The 21366-nt window shown below is 41.1% G+C and overlaps 1 protein-coding gene across 1 annotated transcript in view; it reads left to right on the top strand.

Annotated features, from left to right (window-relative positions):
- The window catches only part of EFNA2 (ephrin A2), a 191436-nt gene extending 170469 nt beyond the window's left edge, over positions 1-20967 (top strand). Inside the window, exons 3-4 of the mRNA XM_075283680.1 lie at positions 13850-13915; positions 19072-20967. Coding sequence (XP_075139781.1) covers positions 13850-13915; positions 19072-19190 — 185 coding nt within the window. The 3' untranslated portion in view covers positions 19191-20967. The remainder of the gene's footprint in view (positions 1-13849; positions 13916-19071) is intronic.
- The last annotated feature ends 399 nt before the right edge of the window (positions 20968-21366 follow it).

Below are 21366 nucleotides of genomic sequence, written 5' to 3'. Positions count from 1 at the left end.
AGCTTGATGAAGCAGAGTGTGCACAAGGGTTCAAGCGCACCCTCGGCTCTGATGTAGCAGAGCCGAGGCTGCACAAGGGTTCAAGCGCACCCTCGGCTCTGATGTAGGAGAGCCGAGGGTGCACTTGAACCCTTGTGCACCCTCAGCTCTGCTACATCAGAGCCGAGGGTGCGCTTGAACCCTTGTGCACACTCTGCTTCATCAAGCTAATAGAATGCATTGGCCAGCGCTGATTGGCCAATGTATTCTATTAGCCTGATGAAGTAGAGCTGAATGTGTGTGCTAAGCACACACATTCAGCTCTACTTCATCGGGCTAATAGAATGCATTGGCCAGCGCTGATTGGCCAGAGTACGGAACTCGACCAATCAGCGCTGGCTCTGCTGGAGGAGGCGGAGTCTAAGATCGCTCCACACCAGTCTCCATTCAGGTCCGACCTTAGACTCCGCCTCCTCCGGCAGAGCCAGCGCTGATTGGCCGAAGGCTGGCCAATGCATTCCTATGCGAATGCAGAGACTTAGCAGTGCTGAGTCAGTTTTGCTCAACTACACATCTGATGCACACTCGGCACTGCTACATCAGATGTAGCAATCTGATGTAGCAGAGCCGAGGGTGCACTAGAACCCCTGTGCAAACTCAGTTCACGCTAATAGAATGCATTGGCCAGCGCTGATTGGCCAATGCATTCTATTAGCCCGATGAAGTAGAGCTGAATGTGTGTGCTAAGCACACACATTCAGCACTGCTTCATCACGCCAATACAATGCATTAGCCAGTGCTGATTGGCCAGAGTACGGAATTCGGCCAATCAGCGCTGGCTCTGCTGGAGGAGGCGGAGTCTAAGATCGCTCCACACCAGTCTCCATTCAGGTCCGACCTTAGACTCCGCCTCCTCCAGCAGAGCCAGCGCTGATTGACCGAATTCCGTACTCTGGCCAATCAGCACTGGCTAATGCATTGTATTGGCTTGATGAAGCAGTGCTGAATGTGTGTGCTTAGCACACACATTCAGCTCTACTTCATCGGGCTAATAGAATGCATTGGCCAGCGCTGATTGGCCGAATTCCGTACTCTGGCCAATCAGCACTGGCTAATGCATTGTATTGGCTTGATGAAGCAGTGCTGAATGTGTGTGCTTAGCACACACATTCAGCTCTACTTCATCGGGCTAATAGAATGCATTGGCCAATCAGCGCTGGCCAATGCATTCTATTAGCGTGAACTGAGTTTGCACAGGGGTTCTAGTGCACCCTCGGCTCTGCTACATCAGATTGCTACATCTGATGTAGCAGTGCCGAGTGTGCATCAGATGTGTAGTTGAGCAAAACTGACTCAGCACTGCTAAGTCTGCATTCGCATAGGAATGCATTGGCCAGCCTTCGGCCAATCAGCGCTGGCTCTGCCGGAGGAGGCGGAGTCTAAGGTCGGACCTGAATGGAGACTGGTGTGGAGCGATCTTAGACTCCGCCTCCTCCAGCAGAGCCAGCGCTGATTGGCCGAATTCCGTACTCTGGCCAATCAGCACTGGCTAATGCATTGTATTGGCGTGATGAAGCAGTGCTGAATGTGTGTGCTTAGCACACACATTCAGCTCTACTTCATCGGGCTAATAGAATGCATTGGCCAGCGCTGATTGGCCGAATTCCGTACTCTGGCCAATCAGCACTGGCTAATGCATTGTATTGGCTTGATGAAGCAGTGCTGAATGTGTGTGCTTAGCACACACATTCAGCTCTACTTCATCGGGCTAATAGAATGCATTGGCCAATCAGCGCTGGCCAATGCATTCTATTAGCGTGAACTGAGTTTGCACAGGGGTTCTAGTGCACCCTCGGCTCTGCTACATCAGATTGCTACATCTGATGTAGCAGTGCCGAGTGTGCATCAGATGTGTAGTTGAGCAAAACTGACTCAGCACTGCTAAGTCTGCATTCGCATAGGAATGCATTGGCCAGCCTTCGGCCAATCAGCGCTGGCTCTGCCGGAGGAGGCGGAGTCTAAGGTCGGACCTGAATGGAGACTGGTGTGGAGCGATCTTAGACTCCGCCTCCTCCAGCAGAGCCAGCGCTGATTGGTCGAGTTCCGTACTCTGGCCAATCAGCACTGGCCAATGCATTTCTATGGGGAAAAGTTAGCTTGCGAAAATCGCAAACTGACAGGGATTTCCATGAAATAAAGTGACTTTTATGCCCCCAGACATGCTTCCACTGCTGTCCCAGTGTCATTCCAGGGTGTTGGTATCATTTCCTGGGGTGTCATAGTGGACTTGGTGACCCTCCAGACACGAATTTGGGTTTCCCCCTTAACGAGTTTATGTTCCCCATAGACTATAATGGGGTTCGAAACCCATTCGAACACTCGAACAGTGAGCGGCTGTTCGAATCGAATTTCGAACCTCGAACATTTTAGTGTTCGCTCATCTCTAATAAGAAAGTGTTATGTCTGATGAAAGACCATACAGAAACCGCAGCTTCACCTATAAGAACTCTGCAGTGTCCTTTATGATGTCTCTCATACACAAGTAACTGTATGTGTTTTGCCTTCAAGTAAAGCCTCGTTCACATCTGCGTTGGTAATCCTTTCGGGGGAGTCTGCACAGGGACCCCCCTGAAACGGACTACCAAACGCACTTGCAAGTGGAGTGCAGTGAAAGCACACGGACCCCATAGACTATAATGTGGTTCGTGTACTCTCCGCGCGGTGTCTGCACGGAACATGTGAACAGAAAAGTACTTCATGATCTACTTTCATGTCCGCATGATTCGTGATGGCATCGCACGGAAATCACACGGACGCCATTATAATCTATGGGGTCTGTGTGCTTTCACTGCATACTGCTTGCCAGTGTGTTTGGTGAGTCCGTTCGGGGGATCTCCATGCAGACTTTCCCAAACGGATTACTAACGCAGATGTGAACGAGGCCTTAGACTATGGTCATTTCTTCTTAATGATTGCCACAACAAAACAGATTTCTATGAGCAGCATGAAACCATCTTGTCTTTCAAGACAGATTTAGGAATGAATTCAGTGAGTCGGGTAGGAGAAAATGAGCCTAGGAAGTAGAGTAAGAGGCGTTATTCTGTAATAAGTTACCTTACAAAGTTAATTATATTTGCTTTAACAAGGTACAAGCAAATATTAACTATAGAAACAATCAATTATAACTACAGATATCACCCATGGTTTTCTATCGTTGTGATGCAAAGGTTCAGATTTTACAGAACATCTTCATTATTACACCTAATTTTTGTTTGTCTTTTTCTTGCAGCGGTTTTTAGGGGAAAACACTGCCACTGCATGGGTTGTGGCACAAAGGGGCCCACTTGGGTTCTGTTGCCCAAGGCTGACACAATCCATGTGCTGCCCAATTGCTGGACTGATTCTTGAATTCAGCCATATGATACCATATAATATCCCACTCCCACTATAGATTGTGATTAATATATGCACTCTAGATTAATTACAAGTGAAGTATGACCCTTCTTTAAAGCCACCTAAAAAGATTTATTATCCCTCTCCAAGCTCAGAACTTTTGTTGAAATGCGTCCATAGGGGAAGCTTTTATAGAGAGCTAGCCCCACTTGCTTACGCTTTACCATAATTGTCACTAATTACAAAGCAATGACAAGGTGAAATTTGTGTAAATTAGACACTTGAATACTAATTTGTTATTAGCGCAGCAGCTACTTAAGTACTTTGATAGCTGCAGAATCACAAGGGACAAACGAGCTTGCTAATTACACTGGCCTGTATGGAACACACACAGGGAGAAATGTACTAGGCAATGAGAAGTTAGGCCTCTTGCTACAGGAAAACAGAACTATTTCAAGTTTAAAGGAACCTGTTAACTGATGGGTTTAAGGTTCATTGTGTGTATGGAGAGAGCTGCACCAACATTCTGGATAATCTCACATCTTTCTTGATCATGTTCATGAATATACCTGTAAATGTCAGTTTCCTATAGTAAAGTTCTAACAGGTCCGTCTGGTCTCCAGGCTCCTTTATAAAGTCATTTTATGTGAGGAGGTCTACATAGCATCTGTCAGAAGAACACTAGCACTCTAGTACCCTGGTTGTTCACCTGTTGTATAGGAACCCCAGGGTGTACACATTATGTCTCTAGGGAGTACTTAGATTGTGCACATGCTGTGCTTTTAATAACCCTGTTTTTGATTATAGTCTATGGGTTACTTTATAGTAATTTATTTAAGCAGGGTATACTTGACATGGCGCATAAAAAAACAAGGCACTAGAGCATATATAACAAATATCTGCAATTTTTATGATTGCAGGATTATACAAGTGCCAAAAACCCATATTCACTTATGCTTAATTTACGTTTTTATAATATATACTACAATCGATCTTAGACTTATGATCTCTTGCAACTGCTGCTGCTCATTTCTGTGTAGTAACTGTAACTGAATAGTCAGTTCAAGAAACTGATATGATGGAGCACAAAAAAAATTAGTGTGAGGATCTAAGCATGACAGGGCTACATTGTGATGGACATTTAACATGGTGAAAGCATCTAAAGAACAAGCAATATTGTTGGGCATTCCCAGTGTACAGGGGATAGTACCTAATATAGTCAACCATGAGGAAGTCTCAGAAAGGCAAATGGAACATTGACAAGCGTTTCATGGGTGCCAGCTCATTTATACTTGTGGGCAGCGTAGATTAGACCATCTTGTCCTGCCCACAGTAGACCTTCTATAACATAAATTGTTGGAACGGTCACTTTTGGTTTTGATTGAAAGGTCTCACACAGTCCATCACAGCAATATAGCCTCAGATATGCACGGTGTGGCTGGTCTATATACATCTTTCTCCTTGTGTCCTCCATTGCTATGGTTTATTTAAACAACTAGATGTGCATTTCCGCTACATATGGCTATATGTATTTATAACTTACCCTGATGATTTATTGACAGCATTTCCTCCCCTAGAGCATATATAATTTTATACCATTGGGGATGTTTAGGATAATTATACTGTATCTATACAGTCTCAGGCCTTCTTTATGTGAACATGTGTAGAGATGTTGTTTCCCCTCTCTGTGTACTTTAGAGCGGGTTCACATCTGCGCCCCGGTCTCCACTTTCAGGTTTCCGTCTTCTGCCTGAGAAACTGGACAGTAGACAGAAACCATCAGTCACTTTTCAAACCCATTCATTTGAAAGGGTTTGCAAAGTGTCCGACAATGAGCGCCTGTGATCTTTTTTTTTTTGTCTCCGCGGCAAAACCGTTTTTTTTTTTTTTTTTATTTTAACCGGACACAAAGTTGGACATGCAGCGGTTTCGCCACGGAGACCACAAAATGCTCCCAGGCGCTCCCAGGCAGACACTGTCTGCTGGGTTTTTGTCTCCTGTCGGCAGAAGATGGAAAGCTGAAAGCGGAGACTGGGGCACAGATGTGAACCCGCCCTTAGGGCGGGTTCACATCTGCGCCCATGCACGCTTTAAGCAATTCTGCCAGTTTCCGTCTTCTGCCCCGAGAAACTGGACAGGGGACGGAAACCCAGCAGTCAGTTTTCAAACCCATTCAAGTGAATGGGTTTGAAAAGTGAGCGCCTGTGAGTATTTTGTACCTGTCCGCAGCGAAACCAGTTTTTTTAACCAGACACAAAGTAGGACATGCAGGACTTTGTGTGTGACAAAATGCTCATGGGCGCTCACTTTTCAAACCCATTCATTTGAATGGGTTTGAAAACTGACTGCCGGGTTTCCATTCCCTTTCCAGTTTATCGGGGCAGAAGACGGAAACCCAGCAGGATTGCTTAAAGCACGCACGGGCGCAGATGTGAACCTGCCCTTACAATATTTTTTACATTGTTGGTTATTTTTAACCATTTTTGGTTTAAATTAAATATAAATGTTTTATTATTACTGTGTGTTTTCTATGGGCTTAGCCATTATGGTATTGCTATTGCCTCACCGGTTAAAGTTAAAAGACTAGACTAGCATTACGGGAAAAACTGCGGTAGAAAGGGATTGTGGTTTTTCCCACAGCGCTTTTCACAGAAAGGTAACTTCTGCAGACTCTCTGCTTCAAATATACTTATAGGGAAACCGCCGGCGTTTATGTAGGTATAATTGACATGCTTCATTTTACAAAACCACAACGGTTTTGTAAATCGCAGGATTTCCGCTGTGTACATTTTTCTGCATTATGCAGATGAGATTCACTTTGCATTGACTGTAAAATGCAGCGGTTTTTGTTGCGGCACTTCTGCCACAGCCAAACCGCAGCATTTACGCCACTTGGGATCCTGGCCTCAAGTACCCATTCTGATCTCTATTCACAGCTGAGGGCCTGGTCTAGGGAATGTCAATTTCTTTTACATCATTTTGACGGCTGGGAGCATGTGCATCTTTAAGGCTAAGGTCCAATGTAGCGAGCAACAGCAAAAAAGTGCTGCAGGAAAAACCGTGGCAGAAAAACATTACTATTTTTTGAGCATAAGGAAAATGTTTGTTCTCGTACCGTGTTAGCCAGTGGATAGGAAATATATATATAAAAAAAACAAAAAAACAACTTAATAGTCTTCAGTAGTTGATACCTTTTTAATGGCTAACTAATAATGATGACAGATTACAACGTCTCAGAACTCTAGGCTCCTTGTTTTTTTGTTTTTTTTTATATTTTTTGAGCAGCACTTTTCACAGAAAGTTTTCTGTGGACTTTCTGCTTAATTATACTTATAGGGAAACTGCAGGCATTTCCGTAGGCATAATTGACATGCTGCAACTTTGCAGTTTTGAAAATCGCAGCGGTTCTGCTGCAGGTATTTTGCTGCAATGTGTGGATTTGATAGAATCCCATTCACTTTGCAGGGTCTGTAAAACCAGTGGTTTTTGTTACATGGCCTTACTTGGTTAATAAAACATGGCCATATAACAACTATTTTTGTAACAGCTGTCACATTCTTAGTACACATTAGGGGAGATTTATTAAAATGATGTATAAAGCAGAATATATGCAGCTCTGACCACCATGGAATGACCTGTATATGTATTGCTGGATCTATTTTACGAGCAAATGGGCTGCACGGAGAAACCCCCGGACTGTTTCACGGGGTAGGCAATAGTCAAAAAAAACAAAAAATTTCTCCAGCATGCCCAATTATATATAAAATTTTTCGGACTATAAGACGCACCCAGGTTTTAGAGGAGAAAAATAGGGAAAAAAAATTTTCAGGCAAAAAATGGTAAAATATTTAATATATGGGAGTTGTAGTTTTGGAACAGCTGCAAGGCCACATTGACAGGTGACCCTGCAGCTGTACGGGGATGTATAGGGCGTTTTTTTTGTGGGGCCAGAAGTACTTTTTAGATATACCATTTTGGGAAATGTTTATTGCTTAGATCACCTTTTATTTAATTCAGAGGCAAAACAGAGAGAAAAACCCGGCAGTTTAGCACTTTAGATTTTGACGTTCACTGTACATAAAAATATTAGTAGACCGGGCATTTTCAGACACAGGGATACCTAATGTGTATGTTTCACAGTATTGTTATACTTTTATATGTATTCTAGGGAAAGGAGGTGAACTTTTATTTATTTTATTTTTTTATTATATTTTTTTAAGTGTTTTTTTTTTTTTTTTTTACTATTTTATTATCCCCCGCCTAGGGGGCTTGAACCTGCAATCATTTGATTGCAAGTCCCATAGACGGCAATACAAGTGTATTGCCGTCTATGGGAGATTCTATACATTACTATCGCGGAGTGTCATAGACCAGCCGCGATAGTAATATATATCTATGACAAGCCTCGGAGCCTTCATTAGGCTCCCAGCTGTCATCGGAACAAGTCGGCTCCTGCGGCCTCGCCGTGCAGGAGCCGGCCTGCATCACTAAAGGTATGGGGCCGGTGGGGACCGGCCCCGGGGCTAACTGACTGCCGGGACCTGTGGAGGAGGAGCAGATTTGCAGCATGGCCGCGCTACTGCCACCGCTGGTGTTCTTCAGCGGCAGGAGCGTGGCAATCTGCAGGCCCCGGCAGCTAAGACAGTCCCCGGCATCTGCTGTAATAGACCGGCGGATGCCGGGGAGTGTCTTAGCTGCCGGGGCCTGCAGATTGTCACGCTCCTGCCGCTGAAGAAAACCAGCGGTGGCAGTAGCGCGGCCATGCTGCAAATCCGCTCCTCCCCCCACATTCAGACTATAAGACGCACCCTCATTTTCCTCCAAAATTTTGGGGGAAAAAAGTGCGTCTTATAGTCCGAAAAATACGGTAACTTTTACTTAAAAAATTTAAAAACATAGTACAGACATGGATCAATGACAAGATCATTTGTACGTGCCTGGATCCATGTCTGTACTATGTTTTTACATTTTTGAAGTAAAAGTTATATTTTATATATAATTGGGCATGCTGGAGTAATTTATTTTTTTTTTTTATTATTAAAATGATGGTTTAAATGCAAAACTTAGTTGCTTACTTAGTTCTTTGCTATGGGACACTAAGGTAGTCTTGCTATTATATTGTTTTAATAAATCTGCCCCATTACAGTAGGGCTATTCAGAAATTCACTTTTGATACACTGTTAACAGTCCATCAAAAAATAAATTCTGGTTCATAAGGTGTTGAAGGCTATAACTTTTTTTGTTTGTGTGGGTTATTCAAATGATGCTTGCATTTTTTTATTTTTTTTTTGGTGTCCTTTTATTTTTGAATTATCTACATTTTTTTAATAATATTCAGAAAATGGTAAAAAAGGAGGAGAAATATGTCCATTTATCCTGTTGTTTTATTAATAGTACAAAGGGCTAATAAAATATTTATTAGGCAGTGTTGTGGACCTATAAAATACATGTGAATTCTGTTTTCATGGATCCCTCCGTACACTGAATATATGAGGGATCTGTGAAATCGAGTGCCACCCAAGTGCAAAACAGTTGTGAAAGCCATTTTGCATCTTGGTTGTGTGAATGTAACCTTAGGGTAAGTTCACACCGGGTTTTTTGGTCCGGAACCTGAGGCGGCTTCCGGACCAAAAACCGGGTAGCCGCGGATGATAGGGTGCACTGCTCTGGCATCCAGCCGCACACTACACTCCGGATTAGGCCCAATGAATAAGGCCTAGTCTGGATGAGGGAGTGTCTTCAGGCTGAATCGCGAGGCAACTCGGCCTGAAGAATGAGTATCTTGCTTCTTTTTTACGGGAGCCAGAAGAAATGGCTCCCAGGAAAGACTCCTTTTTGGTCAGTATTTTGAGGCGGATACTGCTTCAAAATCCTAACCAAAAAACTGAACTTACCCTTACAGGAGTTATATAGCCTCCTTTTAAATTTGTAGACAAGAGTTAAAGGGATTATCCAGGTGCCAGAAATTAACTGCAAATACAACCACAGCAGTGCTAAATACTAAGTGTTCCCTTGTGCTCCATTGTGCTTTATTGTACTTGCTGCTGCTTGTATCACTGTTATTTACATGCAGTGAATCTGTGGATAAACTACATTTCCCATGATTCATCTGCCTGTTCTCACTCTGTGTACACCTCCCTTCTCCACTCTCCCCTGTGTGAAAATTCTCTCCTTGCTATAGGATTTGTTTTGTGTCACACAGTCTGTCTAGTGTCTCACTTCTTTACTCCATGAAGCTGCTTATCTCCGCATATTTGACCAGGCAATAAAGCACTCCCATAGAGATCAGTATGAGTGGATTGAAGCAGCAAGAAGAAGTATATTGATGCATCCTGTTATTTGGTCCTAACAAAAAAAAATCTTTATGACTCCTTTAGGCCTGGGCCCCACTTTGCAAATATTACAGTACCTGCAAAGTGGATGGGATTCAGGAAAGCTCTGCAGTCTTTCTGTGAAAATTGCTGTGATAAAATTTTCACTGTGTTTCGTGTGTAGTCTTTTCCGCAGTGCTTTTTGGTTGAGGCTCACTACGTGGGGCCTTAGCCATAAAGGGGCTCTATCATTTGAATAATGTTTTTTTTTATATTCATATGCCTGAATAGCCTTTAAAAAGGGTATTTAGGTGCTGCTACTCTTTTTTTTTTTTTTTTTTTTTTTAATACCCCCCTGTTTTTATTACATACTGGTAAAACCATTATGTAAATGAGCCTGGGCAGTAACTATCCCTTCTGAGTGCTACTGCACATGTCCGAGTGCCATTTTCTTGTGGACAATGGAAGAAAGCACACAAGAAAATGGCACTCGAGCATGTGTAGTAGTGCTCAGAAGGGAGCGTTACTGCGCATGCCCGATATTTCAATTTACAGGGTAGAGATTAAAGACACTGGAGGTGTTTACATGGAGAGAGGAGGAGGAATTTTCGGAGCACAAGCAAAAGAGGGGGCGGTTTGAAGGTATGACGCAGGGGGGTCACGGAGGCTTGGAGGAACGCCCAGGGTGCACAGACAGGCTCATTTACATATTGGTTTTACCGGTATGTAATAAAATGGGGGAGGTCTTTTAAAAAAAAGAGTAGCAGCACCTGAATAGCCCTTTTAAAGGCTATTCAGGCATATGAATATCAAAAAACATGTTATTAAAATGATAGAGCCCCTTTAAACATTTTTACAAATGTAAATAGTTAAGATATTATGCGGAGTGTTAAAGATTTTCTCTAACTAGCTTAGTGGTGACATTATCTTTCCGTGCATGTAGTGTCCCTACTTAACCTATTCACAATAAGGAAATCATGACAAATGACAAAGCATAGAACATTATTGGGTTCATGATTGTATCCATTTGCAATTAAGAAAAGAGACTGTCACTGCTAAGATGGTTAGAGAAAGTCTGTATTCACAAAGACTGAGAAGATTTAGGTCCCATTGACCATATAGTAGTACACTAATGTCACTTGGTCAATATATAAACACATTGAGAGAATTATTGTTAGATATGGCCCAATATAAAATTTGAATTAAATACTTCTGCCTTCAGTATCAATCTAGTCCTATTGAAGCAACTGCAGTGCAGCCTGCAGTGATCTCGGCAGTCATCGTGGCTCATCTGCTCAAGTTTGTTCATTTATGTTGTTAAGCCATATTTACACATCAGTGTTTTGCATCAGTGTTTGTAAGCCAAAACTAGGAATAGAGACTACACAGAGGCACAGTGGCTTGCAAAAGTATTGATATTCCTTGAACTTTTCCATATTTTGTCACCTTACATCCACAAACTTAAATGTATTCTATTGAGATTTTAAGTGATAAACCAACAAAAAGTAGCAGATGATTGTGAAGTGGAAGGAAAATGATACATGGTTATCAAAATTTTACCAAATAAAATGTGTGACGTTCAAAAATATTCAGCCCCCTTATATCAATACTTTGTAGAGCCACCTTTCACTGCAATTACATCTGCAAGTCTTTTGGGATATGTCTTTACCAGCTTTGCGCATCTAAAGACTGAGATTTTGCCCATTCTTCTTTGAAAAATAGCTGAAGCTCAGCCAGATTGGATGGAGAACATCTGTGAACAACAATTTTCATGTCTTGCCACAGATGCTCAATGGGATTTAGGTCTGGCTGTATGTTTAGGATCATTGTCTTGCTGGAAGGTGAATCTCCTTTCCAGTCTCAAGTCTTTTGCAGTCTCCAACAGGTTTTTTTCCAGGATTGCTCCATCTATCAACACTGACCAGCTTCCCTGTCCCTGCTGAAGAAAAGCATCCCCATAGAATGATGCTGCCAGCACCATGTTTCACAGTGGGGATGGTGATGAGAAGTGTTACTTTTCCGCCACACATAGCTCTTTGCATTTAGGCCAAAAAGTTCAACTTTGGTCTCATCTCACCAGACCACCTTCTTCCACGTACTCTATGTCCCCTATATGGCTTATAACAAACTGCAAGCAGCACCTCTTATGTTTTTCTTTTAACAATGGTTTTCTTCTTGTCACTCTTCCATAAATGCCAGACTTTATAGTTGTACTGTGGAGAGATTCTCTCACCTGAGCTGCAGATTTCTGTAGCTCCTCCAGAATAACCATGGGTCTCTTGGCTGCTTCTCTGACCAGTGCTCTCCTTGCTTGATCTGTTAGTTTACGTGGTTGTCATGTCTTGGTAGGTTTGCGGATGTAGAATACTTTTTCCATTTTTGAATGATGGATTGAACAATGCTCCTTGGGATGTGTTTTTATAATCTATATGTTCACTAGTGTTCTCTAACAAACCACTGAGGACTTCACATGACAGGTGTATTTATACTGAGACTAATTACACACAGCTGGGCTCTATTAACTAATTAAGTGACTTCTGAAGGCAATTGTGCGCACTGGATGTTATTTAGGGGGTTTCAGAGAACATGGGGCTGAATACTTTTGTATGTCACACATTTCAGATTTTTATTTGATTAAAATTTTGAAACCCATGTATCATTTTCATTTCACTACACGATTATTAGCTACTTTGTGTTGGTCTATCGCTTAAAATGTCTAAAAAATACATTTAAGTTTGTGGTTGCAAGGTGACAAAATATGAAAAAGTTCAAGGGGTATGAATACTTTTGCGGTATTTATTAAGACCACCGATTGTTACACCAGTCCAAAGGTATTCATTGTTGATGTCAGAAAGTTGCACACCTATTAATAATTACATATAGGGTCGGACTGGCCCACCGGGGAACCGGTGAATCCCCCGGTGGGCCCCGAGCCCCAACTATTAATCCTCATTTTGTTAATACAAATGCATTGGTCAGGGGCCTTGATCGGTTCCTTAACCAATGCATTGCATTGGCAAAATGAGGCATGGAGCACAGGACCTTCAAGGACCTGCATAAATTAAACGAAGGGGGGGGGTCCTTTAGTGCTACAGTAATGATGTAGGACACTCCCCCTTCTCTAGCAAGTGAGATGAAAGCCCGGGAGGCCCCTGCTGCTGCCCTGTCTCGAAGAGAGGAAGCTAGAATAAAGTGAAAGTATAACACACAGGTACCTGCTGGAGTTACTATTATAATGTCAGGCATTTGGGGTTATTAATTTATTTCATTAACTCCATGTGCCTCACATTAATAGCAGTTAACCCCATCATGTCCCTCATATTAACCACTGTGTGCCCCATATATGGGTTAATAATATGTGAGATACATGGGGGTACTAATAAAGGACCTTAATTATGAAGATACCTAATTGTTACCTCCATATGTCCCACATATCAGTAACTGTTATGTGAGGCACATAGGGGGTTAATGTGAGGGACATGATGGGGTTAACTGCTATTACTATGAGGCACATGGAGTTACTAAACTGTAATGCACAGGACCAGAATTTTTATCTGCAATGGCGGATTTCCCTCCCCCCCCCCCCCCCAGGCTTATACTCGAGTCAATAAGTTTTCCCAGTTTGTTGTAGTAAAATTAGGGGTCTCGGCTTATATTTGGATCAGCTTATACTCGAGTATATATGGTAGATGCTGCAATTTACGTGAGGTAGTGAGTAGCATGGATTTCAGCTCTTATTTGCCCTTCTGGTGCAAATAATATTTAAAAAAAATCTCTTGCCTGTAATCATACCATACTCATGAAATAATAATCATACTTTTAAAATAATGGATAAGATGCATAAAAAGATTAAAAGCTCTCAATTTTAGGCTGTTCACTTTATTTTTAGCAACTTATGTCATACATATTACACCAGAAACTGATATAAAGTATGTGATAATTTCCCACAAATGTATAATGGAGACATATTTGCATATCTTCTGTGTTTTTGACCTGCTTATAGTTTTGACTTAAACACGATGTATAACACTGACTTGGGAATAAGACCTTACAGTAGGATATACAGTATAAGATTAACAAAAGTTTTGAATAATAGTTGTGTTTATTGTATTACATATAAAAAATTTTAAATAAATAAATAAGTGTGTATATATTTTATGTTCTAGCTTCCACCCCTCCAAACTTGGTGGATAAACCTTGCCTCAGGCTGAAAGTTTACGTACGTCCGACAAGTAAGTATTTAAATTTTTTTGCCCACAGTACTTATATGGAGAATCCTTGATGTGAACCTTGGATCTCATGGTAGTATGTCTGGTGCTAATAGGCATGCTGTGTGACCTGTGCAGAGAAGGGAGTATATAAAATGTATAATCATGTATTGTGACTGGTGGATTTTGTGTTTTATAAACATACACATGATAACTGTGATCATCAGTGAAGTGAGTGCAGCAGAAATCACATGCAACATATAAACCATGCAGAATTTTTAGGTCTTTTTTAAAATATAGACTATATAGAAAATAATTCTATAAAAATTAAATATATGTACAGTACAGACCAAAAGTTTGGACACACTTTCTCATTCAAAGAGTTTTCTGTATTTTCATGACTATGAAAATTGTAGATTCACACTGAAGGCATCAAAACTATGAATTAACACATGTGGAATTATACACTTAACAAAAAAGTGTGAAACAACTGAGAATACATCTTCTATTCTAGGTTCTTCAAAGTAGCCACCTTTTGCTTTGATTCCTGCTTTGCACACTCTTGGCATTCTCTTGATGAGCTTCAAGAGGTAGTCACCGGAAATGGTCTTCCAACAGTCTTGAAGGAGTTCCCAGAGATACTTAGCACTTGTCTGCCCTTTTGCCTTCACTCTGCAGTCCAGATCACCCCAAACCATCTCAATAGGGTTCAGGTCTGGTGACTGTGGAGGTCAGGTCATCTGGTGTAGCACCCCAGCTCTCTCCTTCTTGGTCAAATAGCCCTTACACAGCCTGGAGGTGTGTTTGGGGTCATTGTCCTAGGGATCTATCGGAGGCATTAGCGCTGGCTGTCTACTGTGTAACCATAGTTAAACACCCAACATGCGCCGTACTAGTACGGTGGATGTCGGGAAAGGGTTAAACGTCTTAAGGCACGTTCACACCAGCGCCCGATCTCCATTATACAGGTTTCTGTTTTCTGTCGGCAGACGACGGAAACCTGCATTCAGTGTCCACTGGTGAGCGCCCCTGAGTGTCTTCTGCTCTCCACGGCGAAACCGTTTCTTTTTTTAACCAGACACAAAGTCCTGCATGTCCGACTTTGTGTCCAGTTAAAAAAACGGTTTCGCCGTGAAGAGCAGAAAACGCTCAGGGGCGCTCACCAGCGGACACTTTTCAAACCCATTCAAGTGAATGGATTTGAAAACTGCCTGCTGGTTTCCGTCTCCTGTCCAGTTTCTCAGGCAGGAAACAGAAACCTACATAACGGAGATCGGGCGCTGGTGTGAACCTGCCCTCAGATGTAATTCCTTATTCAGGAAAAACAAAACTCCTCTAATATATCAAGGTCCCATAAAAACCATATACATGCACTACCGAAAAGAAACATCCACAGAGTCCATCCATATAGGAAAATTCCAGTAACAAATTAAAATACATATAACCCAAATAAATATTACATAAATCACAAAGAGAGTGCACAAACAAGCATGCTGAAAAAAGTGTCGTGATAACGAAGAACCCTCTTCCCCTGAGTATAAATTCGGTGTAAGCCACAAATATCAATACGCTGGATAGGGTACAATAGAGCTAAGCAAGAAAATATTTGATTTGTATGAATTGTATATGGATTAGCTGTTATACAGTATGAAAAAATCCCAAACTATAAATGTAGAGCTATAAATGAATAAAGGGAAGTAAAATCTCAAAATGCTACTATAAGATTATCAAAATATAGACCATGTACAAAAAATCCAGATTCAGCCATTCAAATATTATCAAACCACTATAGGTATATGCTTAAATATGCGAAAGAATCAATAGAGCAGCTCAGATATCCAATAAAGATCAGTAATAAATAGAAAGAAATGCCTATATGCATTAGAGATACATGGAAAAAGGTGGTATAACAAAGTCCTAGAGAACAGCCAACGTTATGGGATTAAATACAAATACTAATACATACCTAAAGCAATAATATCAGAATATGGAGACAAACACACACACTACTGCCTTGGCTGTTTTCTAGATGGCTTCTTTCAGGCCTTGCACCCTCTCAAACTTGCTTCCAAACATCTCTTCCTAACAGTTGATGTTGCTACCTGAACATCACACGAGGTGAGCTTTCGTTGGCAAAGGATTAGTCCTCTATCCTCCTTTTTCATTGACTTTCTGTGCCAACTCGATCTGGGCCTGTCTTATGTTATGATTCTGTAAAATTCTTACAACTATACCCTGATTATAGCCAACCTTTCTTGCGATCTGGGGCCAGAATAACCCTCTTCATGCAGTATCACAACTCGCATACCATACTCTGCTGACAAATATCTGAAGGCTCCCATCATAATCCATTATTTTCTGTAGATTGACCAACAAATAAAACAAAGGAAGATTAAAGCAACAGATGTGATACACTGTGATGGCTACCATATTCAGCTCATGATCAGTCACAGCCTCATCTGTGACTGGCTCATTTTGGATCTGAATTTGTACAATGTGTAGCTGTGCTTTTAATTCCCATATTATTGCAGAAATTGCAGGTAAAACTGCCTCAAAGCTAAAAATATTACAGGTAGAGAATGCAAAATTAAATTCTGAACAAAACTATTTATAATATATCATATTAGTGTCCAAGATGTTTGACAGAAAACGCTTTAAACATGAAAAATCAATTAATCCTATGCCTATGTATGTATATATATATGCAAATGTATGTGCATATAAAAATATGCATGTATATCTGTACGTATATATATTGACTGAGAATGACTGTAAAGCACAATCACGCAATCTGGTCCCATGATACAACACTTCAGAGAAAGGCTATGTTCACACCATGCTGTTTTGCTAAATAAAAATGCATTTTTAAAAAAATGCGTGTGGTTTTTGAATCCCACACATGCTAAAGCAACTACATATTTTGCACATGTTGCTTATCTCTTTGTCTCTCCCTATGCATCTGCCATACAGCCAGCCCGTCAATGTGCATAAAACCCTCTGACCACTCACTAAAGAATGTTTGTCTAATGGAGACAGGGGAGAGGCTAGTATTAAAAAATAAATAATCAAATAAATAAATGTTTGCCTACTTTGCTGCTTCTGCTGTCTCTGATCACTGCTGTGAACCAGATGCTGACTTGTCTGGTGATCAGGACCAGTCCCCTCTTCCTCCTGGCTTCTCTGACAGTCAATAAAATTTTAGGGGATATTCACACGGAGTAACGTGGCGCTGATTCTTCCACGAGAACTCGCGTAAGAATCTGCACTGCAAAACAGAATCCCATTGACTTCAATGGGTTCCGTTTAACGGGCGTAACACAATGAAATCAATGGTTAAAAAGCCTCCCATTGATTTCAATGTGTTACGCACATTAAACGGAACCCATTGAAGTCAATGGGATTCTGTTTTGCAGTGCTTATTCTTACGCGAGTTATCGTGCCAGAATCAGCGCCACATTACTCCGTGTGAATGCCCCCTTAAACAAATACTGCTTTCATCAGTGATGACATCACACTCATGGTGGGTGTGGCAATGAATGGCACTTAATCAGGGCCAGTAAGGAAGTGATTGCAACAGAGCTTGTGTTGGTCACAAATTTCTGCAAAAGGGTAGGAGTCTGACCCCTCTCTCCCTAGGCTCTCTTACGCTAGGTTCACACTAGCATTCCAATCTTCAGTTCCGCGTAAGCATCTGAAAATCTAGAAACCCCGTCCGCTTAAAAAAGCAGTTACCAACGGAAACCCATGGACCTCATAGACCATAGCCTAAACTGGGTGGAATGGGGCACAGAGTCCCTGAATGGTCACACAGCACATTATGTTGAAGTGAACTTACGCCTCGTTCACACAGCAGTATTCTGTTCTGTAAGTTGTATTAGTGTATGCAAGTTAAAACCAGGAGTAGATCCAAAATCAGCAGTGTTAGAAACCATTCAGTTATATTCAATTTTACTCCTAGTTTTGGCTTAGAAATAAATATGCAGTATACTAATCTAAACACAGTACTGTCATCTGAAGAAAGCACAAGTGAGAGCGAGCAATTTGTATTTTTTGAGAAGATACATGAAGTTCATCTAAAAACTGTAAGGGGGCATTCACACGGAGGAAGTTGACGGACCCTGCGCCAGAATCAGCGCTGAAAATAAGACTCCCATTGACTTTAATGTGTTCCGTTTTCTACACGCAACCCATTGAAATCAATGGAACACTTTTTTCCCATTGATTTCAATGAGTTCCGTGCGAAAAACGGAACCCATTGAAGTTAATGGGAGTCTTTTTTTTCAGCGCTGATTCTGACGCGGGGTCGACACCAGAATCAGCGCCAACTTCCTCCATGTGAATGCACCCTTAGGGTGCATACACACAATGTAACGCGGCACTGATTCTTTCACAATAACTCGTGTAAGGATCAGCGCTGCAAAATAGAATCCCGTTGACTTCAATGGGTTCCGTTTAGTGCGCGTAACACATTGATATCAATGGGAGGCTTTTTAACCCATTGATTTGACATAAATTACATTTTTAGGGAATTGCCCTTGTTTTCAATCATGTTTAGTGAGACTACATTACTCCAAAAAAATCTTCACAATGTGACATATCAACATGATGTGTATATTGCTTTTGGACGACACATAAGCAAATTAAAATAAATACATTACACCCAGGACACTCTGTAATACATTGTTCCCACCCCAGGGGTTTCCGCCCTAATCTCTGGAGAAACTGGATGGGGGATGGCTTGCCGGCGGTTGCTTTTAAAACCAATTCATTTTTTTGGACAGACACAAAATCCTGCATGTCCAACTTTGTGTCCATGCAGAAAAAACGGTTTCCAGTTCCCTTTAAAAACCCATTCAAATGAATGGATTTTAAAACTGTCCGCCGGCAAGCCATCCCCTATCCAACACCCCCTTATGCTTAACAATCTGATTTGGCCATACACTGAAAATGTATGGAGACCTACAGAGATTCCTGAAAGAGTGCACTGAGACATTAGAGGCTCTCAACATTTGGTTTCCAGAAGATGATCGAGATATGATGATTGGTGTTTGTAAACCAGCTAATGCAAGGTTTCTATAGTTCTCTGACACGTATCACATGCACTTGTAGTCCATGCTTTATGAATTGAACACAAACCATGACAATCTCTAATCTTTGTGCTTTTTTCTCTTTAATCCCAGATGATTCTCTTTATGAGTCTCCGGAGCCTATCTTCACCAGCAATAATTCGGGCCTAAGTCTCAGGGTCCCTCACTCCAGCCTTGGTTTTCTTCTGTTTTGGACTATCATTGTCTTGTAGCTGTTTGTTGGTGGTTAGCTTAACATCAGCATAGAAAAGAGGGAGAAAAAGGAGCAGAGAAGAGACTGACACTTGGAAGTCTGGACTAATAATATGAGACACAAACAGAGAAGAAGTGAATCCCCTCATGAGAACGGTGTGAACAATCTTGATTTCTGACTACATTTCAATGAGGGCAAAGCTTTGCTGAATAAATTGGGGCCCACAAGTGCAGGTTTGCTGGAGTTTGGAGCTTTCCAGTAACTTGCTTTTTACATTTTCAGACCAAATGTATAGTCTTTTTATTTTGTATTCTTAGTATGTTTCCTGCTTTTGCACCGGTAGAACAACATAATTGTGAAGATTCTTTTCCAATATGTATGTAATGGATTTCGGCTCACTCTGACTATTCTGTCATCTGACACGTCCTACCATTCGCCTGTCATATTCCATCCCAATTTCTCTACAAAGAGGTTGGATTCCTATTGTGAAATATTTTGTAGATGTGTACGGTGCAAATATGGAGGGACCAAGATTGGTTATCGTGCCCCTGTCTCAAAGAAGACATGAGGCAGCCAAAAGACCGATTGTTTGTCTTCTATAATAGCTTTCTAGTGCTTCTTTTCACTTGGACAGAAAATCACAGCTAAGACCCTTCTAATGTCAATTTCCCTTGTAACAATTCAGTTCTCTATCATTGCGATCTTCATGGTAACATCACTGAAAAGCTAGTGCTAGATAATTAACCTTCCTCTGTGAATCAGTTTATTAAGCTCTTAATCGATAAAATGTGCCATGTGAAGATCATTGATCCAGACATCAGAGAACCACCTTCTCACTGTAGAGTATTTCTTCCCAAGAACCAATATGTATTTGCAGGGATATTGACATCAGTATTGTAATTGAGGGTTTCTATGTACTTTCTATACACAGATTGCAGTACATTTTGGGAGCAGAGTAATTGCCCATTGTAACGGGAGGGTGTCCTGTATATTTCTGTTTAACTCATTGCCATCAGATGTGAGTCGGAATGAATGAGCAATAGTGCCGATTGCAATGTATACAGCCATCACACTTGGATCTATATATATAAATATATATATATACATATATAAATATTTTTTAAGTTAAAAAAATTAGATGAAAAAAATAACTAAAGTTTATATAAAATGTCAGAAATGCTGAATAACTCTATTTCTTATAAAGGAACAGAGAATTTTTGTGCCAATATCATACAGATTTCCAAAAAGAAACCTAATAGAAAACCTTTAATGGTGCTGTAATAAATGAATAAAAACTATGTATGGCTGCCTCTCAGTATAGCTAGAAAGGACATTGAGGAGAGCAAAGTGTCTGCAGTTATGTGGTAAGCACCTTTATGGCTGTAATGTACATGCATCCACAATGCCTCCGCTTTTAAGGGGTGGCATGTTAATAATTTCTAACTTGCACTTAAGCTCTATGTGCTGGTCTGTCTTTTCCGGTCTTCTCTACTCTGTCACCTTTTTAATACAGCAAAAAATAAACTGTGGTGTTGTTTCTCAAGCTCCTATGCTCCAGTGACAAATAAAAACCTATTCTTTGTCTGTTTTATTCTTCATATGTGATTCTCCCATCTCATCACTCGGTATCTGTCTGCCTGCTATAGGTACAAGTCTCAGACACTTCATCCATGTGTGTAAATAGAGCCAGCAGGTATACTGTGATTTTCTATGTATTGCTGACAATGAATTTTATGGAAGTTGTATGATTTATAGACTAGGAAGCAAAAACTTGCAATAAAATACATTTTATCCACTCTCGTTTTTCTCTGCTGTTGCCTTGGGTCATATATTTTTTTAAAAGATCTATAAAAATGAAATGGAATATTCAATTTTTTTTTCTTTAGTTTCAGGGCTTGCTATTTCCCACCTAGTCATATACTGACATTTAATGCATTTAAAGTCTTGCATTTGGTATGGGTAAAATTATAAGCTAATTGTACTTTGTATGTACTAATGAGAGGAAACCTCGCTATCATTTTAAGCTTTTAGGGTAAGTTCACATGGAGATTTTTGGTCAGGATTTTGAGGCCGTATCCTCCTCAAAATCCTGACCAAAAAGATGACTCTCATTGAAATCAATTGGAGCCGCTCAGGAGTTTTTTTCCAGGAGCCGTTTCTTCCGGCTGCCAGAAAAAAGAGCTGAGATGCTCATT

Source organism: Leptodactylus fuscus, chromosome 1 (genome assembly GCF_031893055.1).
Source record: "Leptodactylus fuscus isolate aLepFus1 chromosome 1, aLepFus1.hap2, whole genome shotgun sequence".
Lineage (NCBI taxonomy): Eukaryota > Metazoa > Chordata > Amphibia > Anura > Leptodactylidae > Leptodactylus > Leptodactylus fuscus.
Note: the sequence above shows the minus strand (reverse complement) of the source record. Positions and strands in the feature narration are given on the sequence as shown.